Source organism: Xiphophorus hellerii, chromosome 12 (assembly GCF_003331165.1).
Source record: "Xiphophorus hellerii strain 12219 chromosome 12, Xiphophorus_hellerii-4.1, whole genome shotgun sequence".
Taxonomy (NCBI): domain Eukaryota; kingdom Metazoa; phylum Chordata; class Actinopteri; order Cyprinodontiformes; family Poeciliidae; genus Xiphophorus; species Xiphophorus hellerii.
The window spans coordinates 25,007,513-25,028,879 of NC_045683.1; the positions used below are offsets into that span (position 1 = coordinate 25,007,513).

The following is a 21,367-nucleotide window of genomic DNA, read 5'->3' on the forward strand; positions in this document are numbered from 1 at the left end:
ATTGTTTTATCCGCAGCTGTATCTGTGATGTTGGCAGAGACGGATACAGATACAGTGATGCTGTTTGTTCTCTCACAAACCTCTGATACCCACACAGAACGGCTGTATTTATATTGAGATTAAATTACACTGCCGTTTTCTCCTTAGCTAACTTCCTAAGTAGGTTGATGAGTCAGGATAATCAGTTGTCAAAAAGAAAAGAACTCTTTTCAGATTTCTATTCGTAAAAATAACTTCCAAAAGCTATTCTTCTTCTTCCACTTTATAGTTGTGTGCAACAGCACAAAAAAAATCCCAATAAAATGCATCATTTGTGAATGCAATGAGACGAAATGTTACAGGGTGTCGGTACTTTTAAGGCACTGTACTGTTAAAAAGTCATCTACTTAACCTATAACTTACCTCAGTTAAATTTAGGTAAACAGTGCAAAGCTGCTGATGTAGAAAGGACATCCCAGATAAAGAGAGGGTGTAGCCCTGTTTAATGAGATTAGGTGCTCAGAAACCCTGAGAGCCGACTTTGATCCAACTGACCTGCAGATGTTGTCGTAAATAGTTTTAATGTCGCATCGATGCAGCTCACCACACTCCTCGGGTTCTTGAAAGTCTTGGGCGAAAGCAAAAACAAAAAAACCGAATTTGCTGCATTTTAGGAGTTTGTGACCACACGCAGCTGGCAAATGTTTCGAAATAAAAACAAGAACAGAGTGGAAGCGGGTAATAAAGATAAGCAGCAGATGCCCATTTAGAATGGGTTTTACAGGAGAACCTGCAGCCAGTGTCCATCTAGGACACGGTGCAGACAGCGGACACTAAACCAATGTCAGACTTGTTCGGTAGGGACGCTTTAGATTTACTCCCAAAAAATAAAACTGTTTCTCTTTGCAGGACATGAAATATGACACAGGATATATTTTCTGTGCAAAAGAAATGACGACTCCTTCAAAAATGTTGTATTTTAATACAACATTTTGAGGGGGAATAGTTATGACGAGATATTAAAATTTGCAGGCACAAAAACTAGGCACACATAAAATGTTCTGACCAAGATATAGAGTCGTGTTGACTTTTCATTGACTCACCTTTTCCCAGGTATGGGGGCCTTTCTCTGACAAATCACAGCAATGGCTCCATCTGCTCCCATATCCAGCGTGATGTCCCACAGTAAAGAGTTGCTGGGTGTTGCTGTTCGAAAGGTCACACCTTTCTTTACTGATGCTCTGCAGAAAGCCACAAATGAAAAGGTCAAGAATGTGGCCAATGGGAAATGTCTATATATGTATGTGATATTTCACATCTTGTTTTCCGGCCTCTCAGTGTGCACCATACAAAATAGTTTTTGCAGGGTATCACAAAGGAGCTTAATTTTCAACAAAAGGAAAGTGTATTTTGGGGGCGGGGGTTTGTATCTGAAACACATAAAACAACTATTATGTAGCAACTCGTATCCAACCCCCCAGTGCCAGTTTCTCCACCTTAGAGTCTGTTCATTCACTGTGTGCTTTCATGATTTAAAATACACAGATGGATTGGGAGTTTTCTTGGCTGACTAATTTATAAATTGTGTGCATTATGAGGGAGAAAATGCCATCCCTGCGGGCTTTCCCCGGCATAAGCAGCTTTCAGTAGGTCAAACGTTAATGAGATGCTGTTCTGTAGGAATTGCGAGGGCCAAGAGAGACACACGAGTTTTTAAAAAAAGAAAACAACAATAGAACGTTGACTCATTTGTGTGTGTGTGTGGTTTTTTTTTTTTTTTTTTCCAAATCTCTTGTGGGACCTGCTCACAAACAGCATAAACAGGTTCTGGTAGACAGTTTAGAAAAAAAAAAGTCTAATTCTTTGATTTTCATTCGCATGTAAAGCTGTGTGGTTTATCTCCCAATCTTCAAGATAAACACAAGTGTAGAGCGCATTACGAGTCTCTAAGGAAGCATAATCTGCGATAAGAGCAGCAGCAATCTGAGCACCGCTCCTGCTGCTGACTTTGGTTTTAGTTTCAGCCAAAAGGAAAATGAAATGCAGGTCCCTGTTGAGCCCTGGGAAGGAATGCAACCTTGCACGTATTATTATCCCCATGATATAAAATAATACCGACCTACTGCATTGAATATTTTGGACACATTTGTGTTCCTGCGGCGTCGGAGCTCGACTGCACATCTGCCTAAGTGGGAGCTAATTTGAACATCCGTCGTGGAGCTCCAGCGCCTGCTACGACCCGCTGTTCCAACAGCAGGGAATCGAGATTGGAGGGCGTTCCTTTTTCTCAATGAATGAATTTGGCTGTTTTAAATTCAAACAGAAGAAGATCTCAAAAGGTTAAAGGTTACAATTAGAAAGGAATAAATGATCTGTGCGCATGGCTTCGTGGTAAGCTCGTGCCCCCACCATGGAGGTTGCCCGTTTCCGTCCCACCTGCTTGCTGCAGAAGCTCATTACCCTGATTAATAAGAGTTCACAAAAGGACGACAAGGCTAACAAGGGAAATCCTCCAGTGTAAAAAAAAACAACAAAAAAAACCTGGCTCGTAAATAAAACAAATGTTTGGTGTCTGTTACGCACAGCTAAACGCCACTGGTTAAAAGTCAAAAGGCATTTTAATTGGCATAGCAATAGCATGTTGAACAGCCAATGAAGAAGCTCTGGCTGACCAATCTGGAAAAAAAGGTGTTAATAGTGTTGTCATGACCCTGTTATGAGATCATGTCCAGAAATGTGATTACATTACAAACGATTATCAACGTATCAGTTGTTATGCTACAGCAAACAGTTTTAGCTTAGGTTCAAAATTAATCATCTGTCCAATACACCTTAAAAGACATCAGTCAAAATTGTCCCTTACGGGTTAATTCTTATCTGAGGGAACCATCCTAATCACAATGGCTCCAACTCTAATTCTGCAATTTACTGCTTTCGGGAGAAGCGGGGTGCTTATGGGTGAAAGCTTGAATGTTCAAAATGTTATCTCAGCTGGTGGAAGCCTAACCTTTATCAAAATCTTGCATCTTGTTCAGGAGTTTAAAGGTCACCGACTAGAATGTCAGTTTTAGGGGAAAAGTTTGGGGGAGGAAGAAGGGAAGAATTGAGAGACTCAAGTTTTCCAAACTACCTGAACACGTCAGATTGTCCGATCAGATCTGTGACAGGAGAGCAGAACAGGTGTTTGTTAATTTCCTCTAAACCAACTTGTGTTTTGATGCCTTCTTTCATTTGGAGCGCTAGCTGTGTGTTATTTGCTTGGCGGTGGGTGGGTTCTGGATTAATCCGGCACCAAATTAGAGAAAAATAAAGTCGCTGAGTAACTGTGACTGTATGAGACGTTTGGAGGAAACCAAAACTGAATTTCTACAACATGAACCTTTACAAGACATCAGGGTAGTAGATATTCTATTAATAGCAAAAGAGCACTCATTGAGAGCTTAGCACATGGATTTATGTGTATTGTTAATTAACTATAACAAATTATAAATGATCTATTCTTATGTCGAATAAAAGCATATAAAAGATGTGTGCAATAAATCAATTAATCGCATGATAAATGAAAACAAACTCAATAATTTCCATTTGTATGATTTATTGGGGTTTTTTTCTTGTTTTTGCTCCCTTTACCAAAAACTGGATGATAAAAGTCTTCAGTCTGGTGATTCAGTCTCAACACGCCCTTTTTTTTTGAAGGACAATTTTCTTTACCGAGACTTTATAATCCATTTTATTTGATGGTTCCATTATTTTGTTGATTTGTTTTGGATATTTAAAGTGTCTTCCAGCTCCAGGGTTAAATGTTAATATGAATGTAAAGTTCATTGATCCTTGAGAATGTGTTGCATTATTATGTCGTTACAGTTACAGTACTTGATAATGGACTCCAACAATATTATGGTGTATCACAATAACTTCTGGGACAATTTATTGTCCAGCAAAATTTGTTATTGTGACAGGCCTACGTATTCCTCATGAGTTCTTTTGAATCAGGTGAAATCTGATCTGATATATCCCTAAATACAACATTCAATATTTCTGACATAATTGTTACTAGAGATGTTTTAAAAAAAGACAAATGGATAAAAATATGTGGAAGAAAACAGTGTTATAGTTATTGAGACTGTTTGTTTAGGGATTAGCCTGATCTGTGGCTCTGGGTCAGCTCACGCAGTCACAATGCTGTACCACTATTTTGTACTCGTCCTTTGCTATTTTGTACCTCATTACTCCCATTTTGCGAAAATTATGTACAAAACGTCATATTTCTATTTATTTTAGTTCTGAAATTTGCCAGGCTTTTTATTGGATTCTAATAAAAACTCTGATCAAACCAAAACAACATTGAGCAACTTCCTCCTGATTTACGATATTTATTGGGGCCATATAACCACATTTCCTCACACTAGACTTTGAGAAGATTACAGAGAACATCCTGTGGCAAATTTTATAAGTAATTTGTGTCATGTTTTTTTTAACACAGCACCTAGATTTAAGCTGCGCCTCTCTGTGTATTCTACCACACGTTTTGCCACTCCAAACTCACAAATAATAAAACGGGAAAAAAAAGAGGAACTCTGACTTCTTAAATCACATTTAACTTGGAGCAGAAAATAAAGCCCCAGAAGGAAGTTACAGCTGCAGCTAAGGTGCTTCAGAGTATCTCTGGTTAGTAGCTGAAACCAGTTTCTGTGTGCATTAGAGTGACTGACAGAGGAAAACAGAAGGGGGTAATTGTTAACAGTCTGAGCGCTCCCAGGAGGCGGTGGAGGCAACAACAGAGGAGGAAAACACACAGTGCGGTTTAAATGAGCAAAGGAGAATAGATGAGGTTTCAGTACAAGGACCTGCTTGTTCCTGATTTGGTTTCGGTTTAGCAGATAACAAGATGGAAGGTGGCCGGACCCGTGTTGTTCACAGTAATGGTAATGCAGTGTCAACACAGTGTCCCCTTATAGCTGCTTCACAGTTGGGATCAACTGTGAAATGTTGATAGCTTTCTGGGAAGTGCTTAAATTCAACAACTATGTAGTCGCATCGGCTTTACAAGATTATTCGAGTTTTTTCACATTTTCACGTCTTGCATCACGTGATTGATTGTGTATTCGCTTCATCTCACTTCAGACTTGTGTCAGTCCATCACAAACCACCTCAATAAAATATTAATGCAACGTGGATGTAATGTGAAAAGGGGGCTATGGATCCATTTGCGAGGCACTGCAAAAATCTGCTCCAAATCTGTATGCAAGGCTAAGATAATCAGCAGCGTGGTGTCACTTTATACTAGAGATAAAAAAAAAAAAAACACACCACCCATAATGAATCAATATGTTTATTGAAAATCTGCAATTTGACTTTTTTTTTTCTTTACTTTTAAGCTGCTTTGCTCTGTGTTAGTTGAACCAGCGATTTGTAAGCTCTTTTAGATATAATTGCAGTTCTGCTGACTATAGGGAATAATAATTGCAGTGTGAATGTGCAGTTTGCTTCCAATCGGGGAAACCTTAAAACCTTTAATGCACTGCAATCAGCGAGGGAAGAAGGATGGAATATTCACAGTAATAATGAGAAAACGTAACAGGGTGGTTAATCTAGTAATTGCCTCTGAATACGGCGGCCTGCCATGATGGAACACCTCCATGTATTAGGGCCGAGTGGAGCAGGGTGTACTTAATGAAAAGTGGCAGTAACAAGGAGTTTTATCTAAAGTCCCTTTTTTGAAAGTAAAAAAAAAAAAAAAAAAAGGATTCCCCTGCATCTGGAAAAGTTTTTTTTTTTTTTTTGGTGGAGTGGTTGGGAACAGAAACCCGTCTCCGTGATTTTAGTGGGCCCAGAGGAAGACAGCGGGCGGGGAGAGGCACCGGGGCAGAGAAGATGGATGGCTGTGGAGACTCATGCTGACAGCGTGTGTGAAAGGCAGCTTTCAGGTGCTGCAACAGCCATCCATCTCACTTTCTGACCAGGTAAGATATGAGTGGCAGGAGTGGCTCAGCTATTACATAATATTCATTTTTTTGGTATAATTATTTTCCACATGCGCTCATGGAATAAACCCTGCCTTGCTAAAAATACTTTACATCTCTTGTACTTTTGCACGTTTTATCAGAAACTTCAATGTATTTTATTGGGAGTATATGGTCAGGTCAAGTCAAGTTTATTTTTATTGCACATTTTAGCAACAAGGCGGCTCAAAGTGCTTTACACCAAAAGTACATAAAACAGCAACCAATTATGAAACAAGAATGCCATCATCAGACTCATCAAGCACATATACATCAAATATATTAATCACTGCTCTGTTTGTTATCAATCAAAGGCAACTCTAAACAGGTGGGGGGTTTAGCCTTGATTTAAAGGAACTCAGTGTTTCAGCACTTTTGAAGCCATATTGGATTTTGAGGTCAGTATTTGTAAGAAACCGCTCTGACTTTATGGGGCTTTTTGTAAATATTTCTAACTGTAGACCTTAGACTCTCAAATTTTGGATAAACAAAATGCATTTTTAAACCACGCCGTTCAACCTATGAACTAGCGATCAAAAGATAACAATGCTTGTTTTTCTTGTCATTGTCATTTAATGCGGCTGAAAAAGTCCAAATCCTGTTGCATCGCTGTTTTTAAATGTCTATCAAGACGGTTACCTGTTATTTACTGGGGATGTATTCGCTGTAAAAAGCCTGAGAACCACTGATTTAGACTGGAGGATATCTATGTGTTTGCTGGCCGAGTCAAAATCCAGATGAGAACCTGTAACAACAGAGTAAAACTATCCTTCAGACACTCTGACCAGTCGGATGGACCTTCAGCTATTCTGCAAAGAACAATGGCAAAAGTGTTCAAAGCACTGGAAGCTGCAGCTGAGTGTGAGTGTTTTTGATGGACGCTGTGCCAGTGTGCTAATGATGAGAACTGGAATACAGACGTATACAACCTATTACTTACAAATCCACCCATGTCATGACATTTTGGATTACAGCTCAGCTTTGCAGACAGACTTAACTCTAAAAATGAAGTGTTTTCCAGACTGATACGAAACGACGAGATTATTTAAAAATTCCATTAAGCAGAAGCTAGACTATTTCCTTGGTGTAACCTGGATGCCCAACCCCCTATGTATTCCATTATTAATGGCAATATGGAGATGCTCCATAAGGTTTGTAATTGCTTCTTCTACGCTGTGATTTTTCCAATCTAACTGTGTGGACACGTTGCTCACGGGGGCCACAGCACCACCAGCAAAACCCCGACGAAATCGGAAACAGATGCAGTCATCAATTATGCAGGCAAATGTCCAACGTTTAGCCAGTCTGATGGCGAGCCATTGACAACGTGCTTATCGTTCTCATGGAGCGGGGGAGTTCGGGGGGACCTTCATGCCAGCGCTCCTGGCAGATGGCAGGGACGGCGGGCCTCAAAATGGATGTAAAAACCCCCATTTGTTACACAGATGAAGGATTAGATTTCCAGGTTGAAAGGCTTAGCGGAAACCGTGTCATATAGAGAAAGACGGCTAAATTTAATTTCATGTCTGAATGTTTCCTTAAGATGATTCAACAGGCGAAGAAGAGGTCTAAACAAACCCCTTTGGTTTACAGTCAATGCCTTTTAATTTCACAAGTAAAAGAAAGACTCTAATTGATGAAAGCGATAGAGCTGCATGAAAAAACTGATTTTTTTGACGAAAACGAGAAACAGATGCTTTTTTTTTTATTGTTTTTTTTTTCCCTCGGTCAACCTTAAATTTAAATATCCCACGACTCTGGGCATAGAGATCAATAACGCGTTAATCATGCTGATGAGAGAACATTAAGGAGAGCTTAATGGGATATGCAGACAGTGATATAGCACACAGACATCTGTTGAAGTCTGGATGCACAGAGCTTGTTAATATGCAGATAAGATGGGCTAGCATGGCGACGTGTTGCCGTGGAAATGGAATGAGCACACGGAGTGCACGGTGATTATAGGATGATGCAAAACGGAAATTTCTGAGTCTAGTCACCAAAACCTACAGTGCAGACATGACGGCTTACTAAAAGGATTGCAAGTAATATTGTCAGTCTTCCAACCGAATGCAGAAAGCAGGAGGCTTAGAGGGAACTGAAGAAAAGGAAAAAAGAGGAAGTGAGGTGGCATCACGGTTATCTGATTTTAATTTGGGTTTCTTTTGGGTGACTAAGTAAATGAGATAAGGCGGCAATAATTAAAAGTGACAGGTTGAAGAGGGCGGGAAATTAACTTTTCATTTTTGGCTTCATTGCTTCAGCTAAAATAAAGAGACGGGAAGAAAAGAAAACTAGATAATTAAGACAAATAGATGACCTAACCTTTTAAGCTACATATTATTACATTGAATGATTCTCCCTAAAAATATTCTTCAAAACTTGAAGAAGTGTAGGATGAAACATTTTGACGTTTATGCTTTTTTTGTTATCTCTCATTGCATGTGCTCAACTGTTCAAGTCCATGTTTATCTTTTTTTCAAAAGTCCCACTGGGAAGAGGATTACTAAATGAAAATCTTCAACAAAACATTGTCAGGGTTTCATTACCAGCGATGTGTCGAATGTGAAATATAGGGCAAAATTCAGATCTCTGCAAAAGTATTTATGCCATTTAGAACTTTTCCGCATTTTGTCATGTTGCAGCTGAAGATTTGGGGTATTTCATTGGGATTTTGGGTTACAAACCAACTCAAAGTAGTGGAGAGGAGGAAAACAATGCGTGGTTTCGAGAGTTTTCTTTTTGTTGTTTTTATTCAGACTTGCAACTGCAAGTCATTTGAATTGCAGTTGCAATTTGGTTTCTGCATTTGGTTCGAATCAATGCCAGTTTTTGTCATCCATAGACAAAAGATTTTCACCCATTCTTCTTTACAAAATAACCCACACTCAGGTAGACTGGACGGAAAGTCTCTGTACACATCAGTTTTAAAATCCTCAGTTGGATTTATGGACTTTAACTGGACATTTTGACCTCACATGCAGCCTGCGAGCTTTTGGGTTGATGTCCTGCTAAGATCAACCTCTGCCCCAACCTCAAGTCCTTTGCACCCTCAAACATGAAATTTCCTCCAGAATTGTTTTATATTTAACTTAATCCGTCTTGACATCGGCCTGCTTTCCTTTTCCCCTGCTGAAGAAAGTCACTTCTAACACCAAGACTCTGGTACTGCCATGTTTCTCTCTGGGAATAATGTTCAGAGTAGTAGTTTTCTACAATCAGCCAGTAGAAAATAACAAATTGTTGTCATCTGACCAGAGCAAATTGTTCCACATGTATGCAGTTTCCCCTACATGGCTTGAAACAAACTGTAACTAAGGCATTTTTATGTGTGTCTTTCAATTATGGCTTTCCTATTTCATAAAAGCTAAATTTGTGGAGTGCATGACTAATAGTTGTCCTGTTGACAGATTCTTGAGGTGGGAATCTTTGCAGCTCCTCCAGAGTTGGCACCAGAGTTACCAGAGATAGCTAAATCTCTGATCTAACCAAAGATTTAGATATTTGGCTATATCTAAATCTATTAATGCTCTCCTTGCTGGGCCTGTCAGTGTAGGTGATGCCCATGTCATAGTAGGTTTGTAGTTGAGAATATACTCTTTCACTAAAACAAAACACTGAAGCCTTCATAGAAAAACTGTATTATTTATAGAGCTTAAGTTACTCAAAAGTGGATTCTTTTTCGCAAAATTGTTGATTTACTAAGGCTATTGGTTGGTCTGGATTTGTAAAGATATCAGAGAGGGATGAGTACAAATAGTTTTTTCTGACTTTTAAATGTAAACATAGGCTGACAGTCATTCTACATTATCCTAGTCTTTTCTCTTTACAATTATGCAAAACTTGATATTGGTCTTACAACAGGTAACATTTCTGCAAAAACCTTTGAAGTTTGTGGTTTTCTTGTCACAGTTCAAAGGGTATTCATACACTTTGAAGGCACTGTATCTTACTAGTACACAGGAACTAAATATTGGGTAAACAGCCTTTACGAGTTCTTGCTGGGTTCTAAGTAAGGACTCCTTGCTCAAAAAACACAGACAGATACGTTACCTCTTCAAACCAACCAAATCTATAACTGTCCTGTTTGAGAAAAAGCTTTCCATTCCCCCTGACAGATCATTATTCACCTGCTCGGAGTAAAGAAGCCCCTGTCTTGAATAATAACAAAATAAATCTGTCTGTAATCAGGTTAGCGCAAATCTCTGCTCCGTCTGTTCTGACAGCTGAAATCAGCATATCGAGCGTTACTGCGGAGAGGTTCTGTTTGATCTCCGACTGGATAAAGACAACAAAAGGCTGCAGATGACCGTGGAAACATCAATGAAACTGTGCGAGCAGGTCGGATGCATTTAATTCACTTCGCTTCCAGTTTTGAGCCACATCTCTGCTGTATTGCGTCACTTTCTGAGACAATAGAAAAACAAACTGACAAAGTCACGAGAAAAGAGTAAGTCGTGTTGTTGTTCCCTGCCTTCCTATGCAGAATTTAACAATTTTTCACGTCCTGGGCTATGTCATCAAAAGGCACGAAGAACACCAAACATCACACCATACATGTGTGGAAAAGTTTAAAACAGAGTTAGATAAAACAATACCCCAAACTTTAAATATCTTGCGATGCACTCATTAGTCCTTCTAAAACATAAACCGGCTGCCTGGGCAAGGAGATAATTCAGCATCACACTCCAAAAATCTGTATTTTATGGGGGAGTTGTAAGGAGGAAGCTGTGAAGAAGACCCATTTGAGTTTTTACCCAAATAGTATAAGTGACACAGCAAATATGTAAAAGAAGGCTCTCTGGTCAGAGGACATGAAAGCTGAACTTTTTCTATGTGCAGCCGAGTCAGAATACTAATCAGTCCCTCCATGGCTTCACAATTGTTTTTATGAGCTTTTCTGCGATCAAAATGGCTCATTTTACGGTGCTGCTTCAGAAATATTTGCAATATTTGCGTTTATTTTGCAAAATAAGACTTTTTGTAACTGGCCATATCAATCAAAGACTGTAACTTGGCAGCAGTGTAGTAGAAGAAAGAAATACTGCCACCTACAGATGGGAGTTAGCAGCCACTTGAACCCAATGTTTCTGACCATTTTTGCAGGAAATTGTTAATAAACTCACAATTACTTTGCTCTTGATCTGTTGATTTTTCTTGACTTCCTATGCATGGCAGAATTGTAAAAAACTGGAGGGAGTGACTAATACCGCACATGACCCTGAACATCACTCTGTGGTGGTAGCAAAATCAGTGTCGCAGGAAGGACGTTCTTAGGAAAGAAATTTCATTAGCAGATGGGGTGGAGTTAAATACTTGGTAATCCTGAAGAAAAAACTCTATATTAGAGGATGTAAATGAAAGACTATGTGCACAAAGTAACAAAATATTGTTTATATTGTTTATAGTATTTATATAGTAAAATTCCTGGCAACCACAGTTGCCGGTATTTTACCATAAGTTAGTTTTTTGGGGTTTTTTACACTGTGGATCTTAGCACAGAAATCTGAGGCAAGACTTTAGAGAGTTTGTCTAACCAACCAATCTTACCAAGCTTGAGATATTTTGTTAAATATAAATGAGAAACAACTTCCAGTACAGAAATCGGAAAACTTAGTGGAGGTAGATCGACTAGAAAACCTGCAGTGGCAAATATGTGGGACTTATTTAGTAATACACAAACAAAGAAACAAAACCTGTATCATTTTCCTTTCAGTTAATTATACAATTCTGCCGTTTGCTTAAAATTGCAACAATATTGGGTGAGGGGTTGCAATGGGGTGGGAGATGAAAATATGAAAAAAGCTGAAATGGTGAAATAAATGATGGAACGCCCTGTTTTCCCCTCAAGAAGAATATACATCAAGAAGTGAAACATTTATTTTTTGGAGATAAGAAAAGTAATTTTATCACAGCTGTCAGAAACACGTGATTTTTGCAGCTATGGATGAGGCAGACACCTTCAAAGGAATAAATTTGTCTTAAAGAGCATGTGCCGTCAAAAAAGGAAACAAGCTGCACCGCAAAAGCCTTAAATTTGACTGAGCCACGCAATTAATCGGCACCATCTTCATGCGCCAACATAGTGCAAACGCTGGGCATAAATATCCCTTCAGGAATTATGAGTCACACGTGACTTTATTTGATCTACATTAACCATGATGACTACCACTCTTGAAGCAGCTCTTAATGTCATCAGGCAGCACTAGAGCAAGTAATCTCGCTCCCTTCACTGAAAAACCACTGCGATATTTTCAGAGAAATGCCATAATCCACGTTATATCTCTGTGCTCCTGACATGGCCTTATTTTTGATGCCAGTGGATTAGTGCAAGAATTAGAGAAGATGACTAATACTGTGAGTGAAAAAAGTCTCCGGTTTCTATCTTTTTCTCTTTTTTCTTTTTCATGCTGTGGCACTTGAAGCAACAACAGACTCAGCTGTACCTGAGAGTGAAGTTAGTCAGCTGAGCAGAGCTGGCCATCAGTATGTAGAAAGTGGCGATGTCGGTCTTTTTCAGAGGTTTGGACGACGTCCGGATGACGATGGCGTTCCCGAGCTTGAGGCGAGACAGCGTGGCCATCCCCTTGGGAATCTGCAGGAGCTGCACGCTTCCGATCCTCTGCATGGGAGTCACGGGAACGTATTCGGCCGGCGGCACCGAGCTGCTCCACCGACTTCCGTTCACAGAAAAGCACTTCCCGTTGACCCTGGGCTGAGCCTGGTAGTACAGCTCCACCGAGTTCCCAGCAGATGGATCCTGCCTTTCCCTGCTGGTGCCCTCTGACCCCACAGCAAACCACCCCGGCTCAGGCAGAAGCTCAGCCATGCAAGTTCCCCTCTCGCCTCCTATGGCGCAAGAACCCCTCACTTCCTGCGTTTGCCAGAAAGCATAAACCGTCACACATGGTAGCTCATCCAAGGCGCCCTCGCTTCTGGCCCAATCCCTCCCTGCGACGTAGAAGAGCACCCGGACTTTGGGTTTGGAGGAGAAAACCCGAGGCGTCAGCACGAAGGCCTGGATTTTCCAGTTGAATGTGAAGACATCTGGGGCGTTGAAGAGCTGCACCGACTGCACCAGATCCAGAGGCACGAGTCTCTCTGTGGACACGGGACCGTAGCTGGCATTGACAGCTGGCTGACGGCTGGCTCTTAAAAGAACGAAGGGCTGCGTGTGACTCTGCATGCTGGAGTTCCTCATGAAGTCCTGCCCAGCCTCCTTCAGGAAGAGGTAGTCGGCGTCCCGTACCTCATAGTTGACCGGCAGGAAGACAGGGAAAGGCACTGGACTCTTAGTATCAGTGAGTTCCTTGCTGTTCAGATCTGGAAGATAAAGGACAGTAGCTTACGGTTTACTAAAATAAAATAAAACAAAAATACACTGTACTGTTTGGGAAAATGTATAGCCAAAGAAACCCTCCCCACTTCCATGTACATTTGGTAATAAACTGCTGTTGCCTACTTTAACACAGGGGCCATAGAAGGACAGCCTATCAGCTGAGTAGGGCATCAAAGAATTAAAAAGGATTCTGAGATTAACCTTAAACCTTAAGCTTTCCCCTTTTCTCTTACCAAGAATGGCGAACAATATTACTAGTAGAAGTTTATGCGTTCCATTCAAAAACGTCAATATCATAATGAAATTTTTAATAGTCACCGAGCGACTTGGGTTTTGAACCACTAAACAGAGGCAGAGCTGTTCATGCATGATTTATGGAAAAATGCACCTGGATGATTATCTTCTACTCCGTCTCTTAAACAGATAGGTGTGGCACAGAAAAAGGCATAGCAATAAAAAACAGGGGAGTGCGTAGAATATTAGAAATGCCAATTGAAATTTTTTTTTTTCAACACAGTTTTCCTATAAGTTATTTTTCCTTTAGAAGTTTACTTCGTATTTTAAAGGTGAGATAAATTACCTCCGGACGCTTTGTGCTACTATGATGGGATAATTGTAACTTTTGGAGACGTGGGTTGATTCACAGACACCAGAGTTCACACTGCGAGATGGTGAAGAGCGATAACTGTAATTGTAAATGTTATGAATTAATTAAACGGACACCTTAATATATTTTTTTGTTATTTTAGTATATTTTAATAAAAAAGTAATGAGCTATTCATTTCTAATTGGTGTCGCCCACAATCTAAACAAGCTTATTGTTTCTTTCTGATTGTTTTCCCATCATAACCTGAATATTTTTGGTAAAGGTACAGGATGGGAACAACACCATTCTTTTCATTTTTGATGTTTAAGCAGCATTGAATGAACTGATCAGGATCTTGATTGCAGTTTTTTCTTTCAAACTTCTGAAAGTATCTTTTTTTTTTTTAAACAAAGCTTGGAAACAAGCTTTTCTTGCATAATACAAGAATTTAGCTTCAGTCATTTGTAAACAGTATAATTATGTCATTTTGAATCCTTTTTTTTCCCCTGTCTGTCATTATACCATATCATTTCCTTTTCAGGATCACAATTTTTCTGTATCTGACAAAAGGAATACTATGTTGCTAAGTTATTATGCAATTATAATTATTATTGTGTAACTACATCATTGTTAAGTCCTATTTTTAACAAAGGAAAGTTGGCTATAAGATTATAGTTTAGAATGCTTTTTTTTTTTAACATTACTTTTAGTGTGTGTTTTGTTCTCATTTCCAACATTCAGAAGATAACACTGGTAATAGTAACACCAATGACTTTAAAGACAAAAAGAAGTTATTTCTGGGCTTTTTCATGCAAGCATGAGATCAGCAGAATAAATATTATCTGATCTTTGCTGAAAGTTTTTTTTTTTTTTTGCCTTTTGATTCAAAGGTCATTTTATTTTAATCCATTTTTAATGTCTTTTTAAACAGAACTATTAAAAAAAAAATACAACAGCAGGCCCAAAACTAAATTGTGTTTCTCTAGTTGGTAATAATAAAAACAACATCTGATTAATTCAATAAAAACCAACAGCACTAAGCATCTCACATCACGTAAAAACACATCCGACAATGAATCAAACGTGTTCCTATGAATTGACTTGCAACCGCAAACGTCCACAGCATCGTCAAAAAGATCAAATCGGCAACAAAATTTGTGCCCCGCGCATTTGTGAAATGTGAAGAGATGCCACATAACGCGTGTTTATCCCTGAATTATTGATTGTTGTGCCTCCAGTTCGGAAGGTTTAAAGCAGAATCATTCGTCATGTCCCCTCATGGCTGCTGGCATCTGATGAGTCTCTCTATCATCTATCTATCTCATCCGCTTTTCATCTTTGTTCATCCACTCCAGCTAAAAAGCCTGTCAAGCTGGCCTGGACCGTTCACACTGCGCTGACTTCACTCTGCATGTCACAGCCATTTCAAGCTAGCAGCCCTCAGAAGAAGCCGGCAGCGTGGCTTTTCTTTTCTTTTCTGTTTTTTCTTCTTCCCTCCTTCCTTGCCCACACAGACACGAGTGTCATTCATGTTCACTGAGTGGGAGCCGCGCTGCGCGAGGAGGAGACTGGAGCCTGAATCTGGGCTTATCCTACCAGGGGCCACAGTGACAGATGTGCCGTTTGAACCCAGAGCTGGCAGAAGCTCCATTTGGAGTAAATATAAACTAGCTTACTTTATCTAAGGAAAACCTCTGTAGCTCTGATTAGGTTACAAAATACTGCGCGATTGATAATCTCATCGGCTCGGTTTCGTTACCCTTGTGTAATCTTAGTCTTTATATATGTGTATACTATATACTGTATATATACTGTATATGTACCACAAAATTTAAAGGAGGGCTCTTTTGTATACCTTAGTCTGTTTGTTCAAGGTTTTTTTTTTGGTTTTTTTAGAACTATTTAAAAATGGCAGGCTCTGGGTCGGAGATGAACTGTTCATTGCCAAAATTACACATATCTGTCAAGCAATCTGAGACGGCAAGATGATTTTTCTCCAAAAGAGAAAGTTTTGCTCTCAGGAGGTAAACATACAAGCAAATCTGCGGCACCAACTATTCCAGCTGTTCGAGCCTCTCAGATTTTCTCCTCCTGAGCTGCTTCTGCTCCTCAGCCAAGTCGGATCACATCAGCGCTGACGCTCCCAACTGTCTTTACTCAGTTTTTTTTCCCCTCCTAAGATGAACTTCTGCTTTATTACACCATGCCAGATGCATTTTAAAAAAACAGCCAAAAACGCATACTTTATTCGTGTTGTGATCATTTTCTTTGTTTTTTTTTGTAAGAAATGTATTAAATTTGACACGGTTTAGCTAAATCAACTTTATTGCTACTTTCAAAAGAAGTTTTAATGTGTGTTTTGGATCAACGTCGTGTTGGAACACCCAATGTTGACAAGTTTCTAACAACCTGACTCTGACCTGTTACCTTTGAATGAAACTGGTTTGGATGCTCAAGAACAACCAAGAAACACCAGCAGCAGTGTCCGCAGTGAACATCTTTTCTTTTTTTTCTTTTTCTTTTTTACATTGTCGAAGGGTGCTGATCAAGAAATAAAACCAATTCCAAATGTGAAACTTTAATTCTAAGTAGAGTGTTGCTGTCGCCACACAGACGAGGCAAATGCCTCATCATGCGCGACAACAAAAAATAAAGCTATTTGGCCGCAAACGTATTAAATATGTCTAGATAAAACCAACATGAGGCATTAAAATCTAAAACCACTGTGCCATTTGTCAACTATGTCGTAGTCCACTGATGTTTGTGTTTTAGTTAGCGCTTATATTTGTTTTCTGACTGTTCTTAATTGCTGTCATTTAAGTTTTTCCTCATCAGCTCATTCCTCTGTATTCTTTATTAGTTTTTAGCTTCTTATTTATTCTTCTGTTCTGATTGTGCATGTAATTTATTCTCCACTATTAGGATTGTTCTTCCTTGTGTTTTTTCATGTTTGTTTGTCTCCTTCCCTCAGCAGCCATGCTCAGCAGCTGCCCAGCTGTTCAACATTCCAATAATTAAGCTCACCTTAGTCCAAGGTTGTTCTCTCTCTCTCTCTCTCTCCTCAGTATATAAGCTCCCTAGTTTTCTCTAGTTCCTCCAGTTTGCTGCCCAGGCTCCATGAATGAACGTTTTTCAGTTATTTCTCCTGCTGCCATGCTGAGCCCTGTGCTTTGTTTGCATATTAGCTCTTCTGCGAGCTCCTCGCAACATGGATACGATTTTGAAGAAGGAGGATTATGTTCAGTTGTTCACCTCCACGTTGAGTCAACAGCTATGTGGTTGAACTTGAAAACTGTTCAGCGTTTGAACTGTACAACGATCTGGTTTTGGAACGGATAACGCAGACTCATGGCCTCAGCAAAAAAAAACCGCGTGGACTCAAATCTTAGCTTCTTCCCGTCCCAGGAAACCAACCAGCTTCAATAAACTCTATGCGTAATTTTAACTGTTTTTTCATACAAAAGTGCTGTAAGTCCAACTCTTGCTTTGCAAATCATTCAATTTGTTTCTCGTAAACAATCCTCCATGGAAAAAACGGTTGTTCATGTAAATTATACAAAACCTAAAAATAATGTAACATTCCAGCGTGTAATGTTTTTAAATTATTCACTGAAACTCCACATGAAACAAAGCTGTGATGTGGATTATATCTCATCTCTGAGCATAAATAATTACTTTAAATTGTAAAGAGGAATATTTTTATGTAATTAAAATGCAAAAGTTAGTTTGATCAGTGTTTTTTTTTCTTTTTCTTTTTTTTTTTGTACCTTGGATAAAACAATATCTAATGAACAATCTTTTCCCTGTAGATTTTTAGTTTCTGCATCTGCTCAGTGTGTTTGTCTTAAAGCATTTCTCTCAGAGTTTTAATCAATCTTTGTGTCTTTCCATTAAATGCTTAAAGCCTGAAAATCCTCGGTGAATCCTAATGTGCACTGATGGCTTTTACCATATGTGCAAAACAACTTTGCCATCCCAACAGCTTTGCAGAAGGCAATGGGTGTCTGCATTCTGATTAGTAAATAGTGAGATGAAAAGATCTGTTTTTCTTTGTTTTTTTGTTTTTTTTCCCCCTTCTATACTGCTGTTACAGGTGCTTTTGTAGATGAAATGTTGGTCACATATGAGGTGATTCTCTTGATATCAATAGGTTGAAATTAAAAAAGCCCTGGCAAAGGCCCAGATGGTACTACTAGAACTAATTATGCACCTGTGACACTGGGAATCTTTTATCAAGTTTAGCAGTGAGTTTTTAGTCCGCTGACTGGCTCGCCTTTGCAGAGCAGCTATCTTTAACAGAGCATGGCAACTTTTTTATTAGCTTCTGATGCTTTGCCAAAGAGGAGGTCCTGAAGTACAAAAAATATGTACTGGCGTTAGCACAACATTTAAGCATTCACTTGGGACACACACTTAACACTTGTTAGTTTGGCAAAAATCCTGCAATAAGTTAATTGAAAGTTAAATTTTCTGGGGCAATCTGCAGCTGAAAGAGATTTGTCCAAGCTTATGTATGGTAGAGGCACAAGTGCATATAGATTTCAATTTAATCAGGGACATAACACAATATTATGTAGATTAAAGCATTGTCCTATCTATAGGCTTAGGTCCCTGTTGGCAGCATTGTGATGTGGGCCTTTAGCATGATGTCAAATCAGATTCCAGTTCAAATGGCAAGTTTCCATTTACACCTGTCGCAGTAAATCAGTTAATCGCATAATAAATTAAAACAAGCTCAATAATTTCCATATCCATGATTCTCTTTTCTCTCTCTTTCTGCCAAAAGTTGGATGACAAAAGTCTTCAGTCTGGTGTTTTGGTCTCATTTTTCTTTTTCTTCTTCTTTTGAAGGACAATTTTGTTTACAGAAACATCATAATTCATTCTATTTGTTGTTTCTGTTTTTTTTTGTTTATTTGTTTTTGATACTTAAATAGTCTTGCAGTTCCAGTGTAAAATGTTTGTTAGAAATTGAAGCATATTGTTCTTTGAGAGGCTTTTCTTGCATTTTTCTGCCATTACCATCATGTTACTTGAACATGGTCTCAAAACAACAAAACTATCATAACTTCTGGAACAATTTATTGTCCTGCTAAATTTGTTATTGTGACAGGCCTTGTCCCAACACCGGATAATGGATCAATGCGCACTAATCTACTCATATGTACAGTTAAGTCTGTGTTTTTTCACAACATATTCAGTTGTCTGTTTGCAGTACATCACTTTTTTTAAAAAGTTAGATCGAACACTTAATCAGGGACATCTCCTGCAACCAACCCTACTTTCCTGAGTAAGGCTCCAATTGTTTCTGTGTCTGAACTCTGAAGAAGTATCTGAGTTAGAGCAAATCAGAAAGAAAGTGTAGAAGCTCAGTTTGCAAAAACCTAATTGATAGGATAAAAAAATTAAGAAAATTCACAAATGCATTAGGCCCAAAATTAATTAACATTTCCGAGCGTCCAACGTGAGTCCTGACAGGAGGGAGGAGCTAAGAAGATGATGGCAAGAAGGGCTTCCAACCTCAGAGACTTGGAGCTCATCATCAAGTATTCAAAAAAACAAACAAAGAAAACCCCACACAATTAGAAACAGACAAAAATAAAAAAAAACAACCTGTCCCCATTTGTCATGGTGACATTTTAACCACTACCAAATTACGTGCCAACGGGTTGGGCTAAGTCTAACTGATAACCCTTGGAAATGCATCGCAGCACCTTTACAGCTTTATCTTCTCATATAACGTCTGACAAATGCATGACAATGTTCAAACATGTAGAGATCTTGTGGCATGTGAGGAGTCATGGAAGGATAAGAGAAGAGAGGGAGAGAGAAAAGGCAGATAGATTGAGGGAGGCTTAAGCTTGCGTAGTGATTGGTTGGGATTGTTATTTCCAATGAAACTCTTAAAGCTGCTTTGAAAAATCAGATTTATCCCAATTTCTCAGCTTTTGTCATCCTATTAAAAGTCAGTCTGCCTGCACTCCCTGGAAATGGCCATCCAAGAAGCACTTCCACGCTTCACATATATTGCCTTTGCTTTTTTTTTACTCCTTTTTTCTTGATTAGGTTGAGAGTATTAATGTATTTCTCTGTGCTTGCCTCACTGAGTGTGTTAAAAAAAAAAAACTGGGTTCCATCAAAGCAGACAATGTACCGAGCGCATGAAGGCACGGTTCAAATTTTTTATACAACCCCATCAAGTCTTCATACTCCTCGCTGATTTCATCCTAAATATTTAATTCACTCCTCACTACTGTGACAATTCTTTGCCGCAAGTAAGACACGTAATTGCGCTCAGTTTAGGATTGCTGCAACGCTGTTTTACTGAAGAGCGAGATGAAAGTTTGTGGTGTAAATGGGGGGGGGGGGGGGGGGGGGGGGGGGGGGCGTTTATTTATTATTCAGACCTTTAGAGAAAGCTGCTTTAGTCATAATTTAGCTGAGAGGGAGCCAGCCCTCTAACAAGAAACAAGCAACGGAGATAAACGGCTTGTTGTTTCTTTCTTCCTTTCTTTCTTACCATGAAGTACTGTCCCAAGATGCTCCAAAAGACTTTCTCTGCACTGGGACAATATTGCTCGCTTAATATTAAAAATGGCTAAAATACAGCATATGGTCACTCTCCGCCCCGCTTACCTTGTGTGAGTACCGCTGATATAGTTGCAAACACCAACAATAGGATCATCCAGCTTTGCCGTTTAAAGCTCATTTTGGCACGCAGCGCGGCTCGCGGTTGCAGGCAAGTACTTTCCATCGTCCGTGCCGGTTGGACTTTTTCCTTCAGCAGAACGCGGAGCGGACCGGCTCACTCATCCCTTCAGTTCGCTGGCTCGACACCATCACACCTGTGGGAGTGGGAAGTTGTATTGTGGTCCGCGCGCGTCGGCGAAAACGCGGAGCGCGAGTCAAGTTCCGCTCATGGGCTGTGCGTAACGAGCCCGGAGAGACTTTTGGTGGGGGCGGGGGGACGCTGGATGCAAGCGAAGCGAGCGCGCGGCGGAGGGAAAGATCCGTGTTGATCAGTTTTTGACTCCCGGTGTCCCGCCGCTCACGGGACTCTGCGGAGCTCAACGCACATCGCGGGCTGTCTTGTGCGCAACCCTTTCAATGCACTAAAGTCATCATGTGTCACTGCTCATCCTCTCAGGAGGCAACGTGCAGATTAACCCTGCACGGGATTTTAATCTGATGATGGGAGACTTGATCAAACGTTGCTTCTCGAGTTTTAATGTCTGACTAATGGTGAACAGTGGCGCCTGAGGTGTGGGGTATGGGGTTGATGGGTGGTGGTGGTGGTGGGGGGGGGGACTAATATAAATTTGCCCGCTTCTTAAGAATATTAATTTGAGAGAGAATTAATATTCATTCATTAATAACCATTAATTCGTCGTCAAGCTGTGACGAGTTACAACATATTTGTTTCGCCATGTTTTGTCTTCTCTCACAGGGAACCATTTTTGG

General features: G+C 39.7%; 1 protein-coding gene across 1 annotated transcript in view; it reads right to left on the bottom strand.

Moving 5' to 3' along the window:
• Nucleotides 1–21,137, bottom strand: part of LOC116730107 (transmembrane protein 132D) — a 41,453-nt gene extending 20,316 nt beyond the window's left edge. The window contains exons 1-3 of the mRNA XM_032579116.1: nucleotides 20,543–21,137; nucleotides 12,428–13,304; nucleotides 1,083–1,220 (exon numbers count right to left, since the gene is read on the bottom strand). Coding sequence (XP_032435007.1) covers nucleotides 1,083–1,220; nucleotides 12,428–13,304; nucleotides 20,543–20,660 — 1,133 coding nt within the window. The 5' untranslated portion in view covers nucleotides 20,661–21,137. The remainder of the gene's footprint in view (nucleotides 1–1,082; nucleotides 1,221–12,427; nucleotides 13,305–20,542) is intronic.
• Between the last annotated feature and the right edge of the window lie 230 nt (nucleotides 21,138–21,367).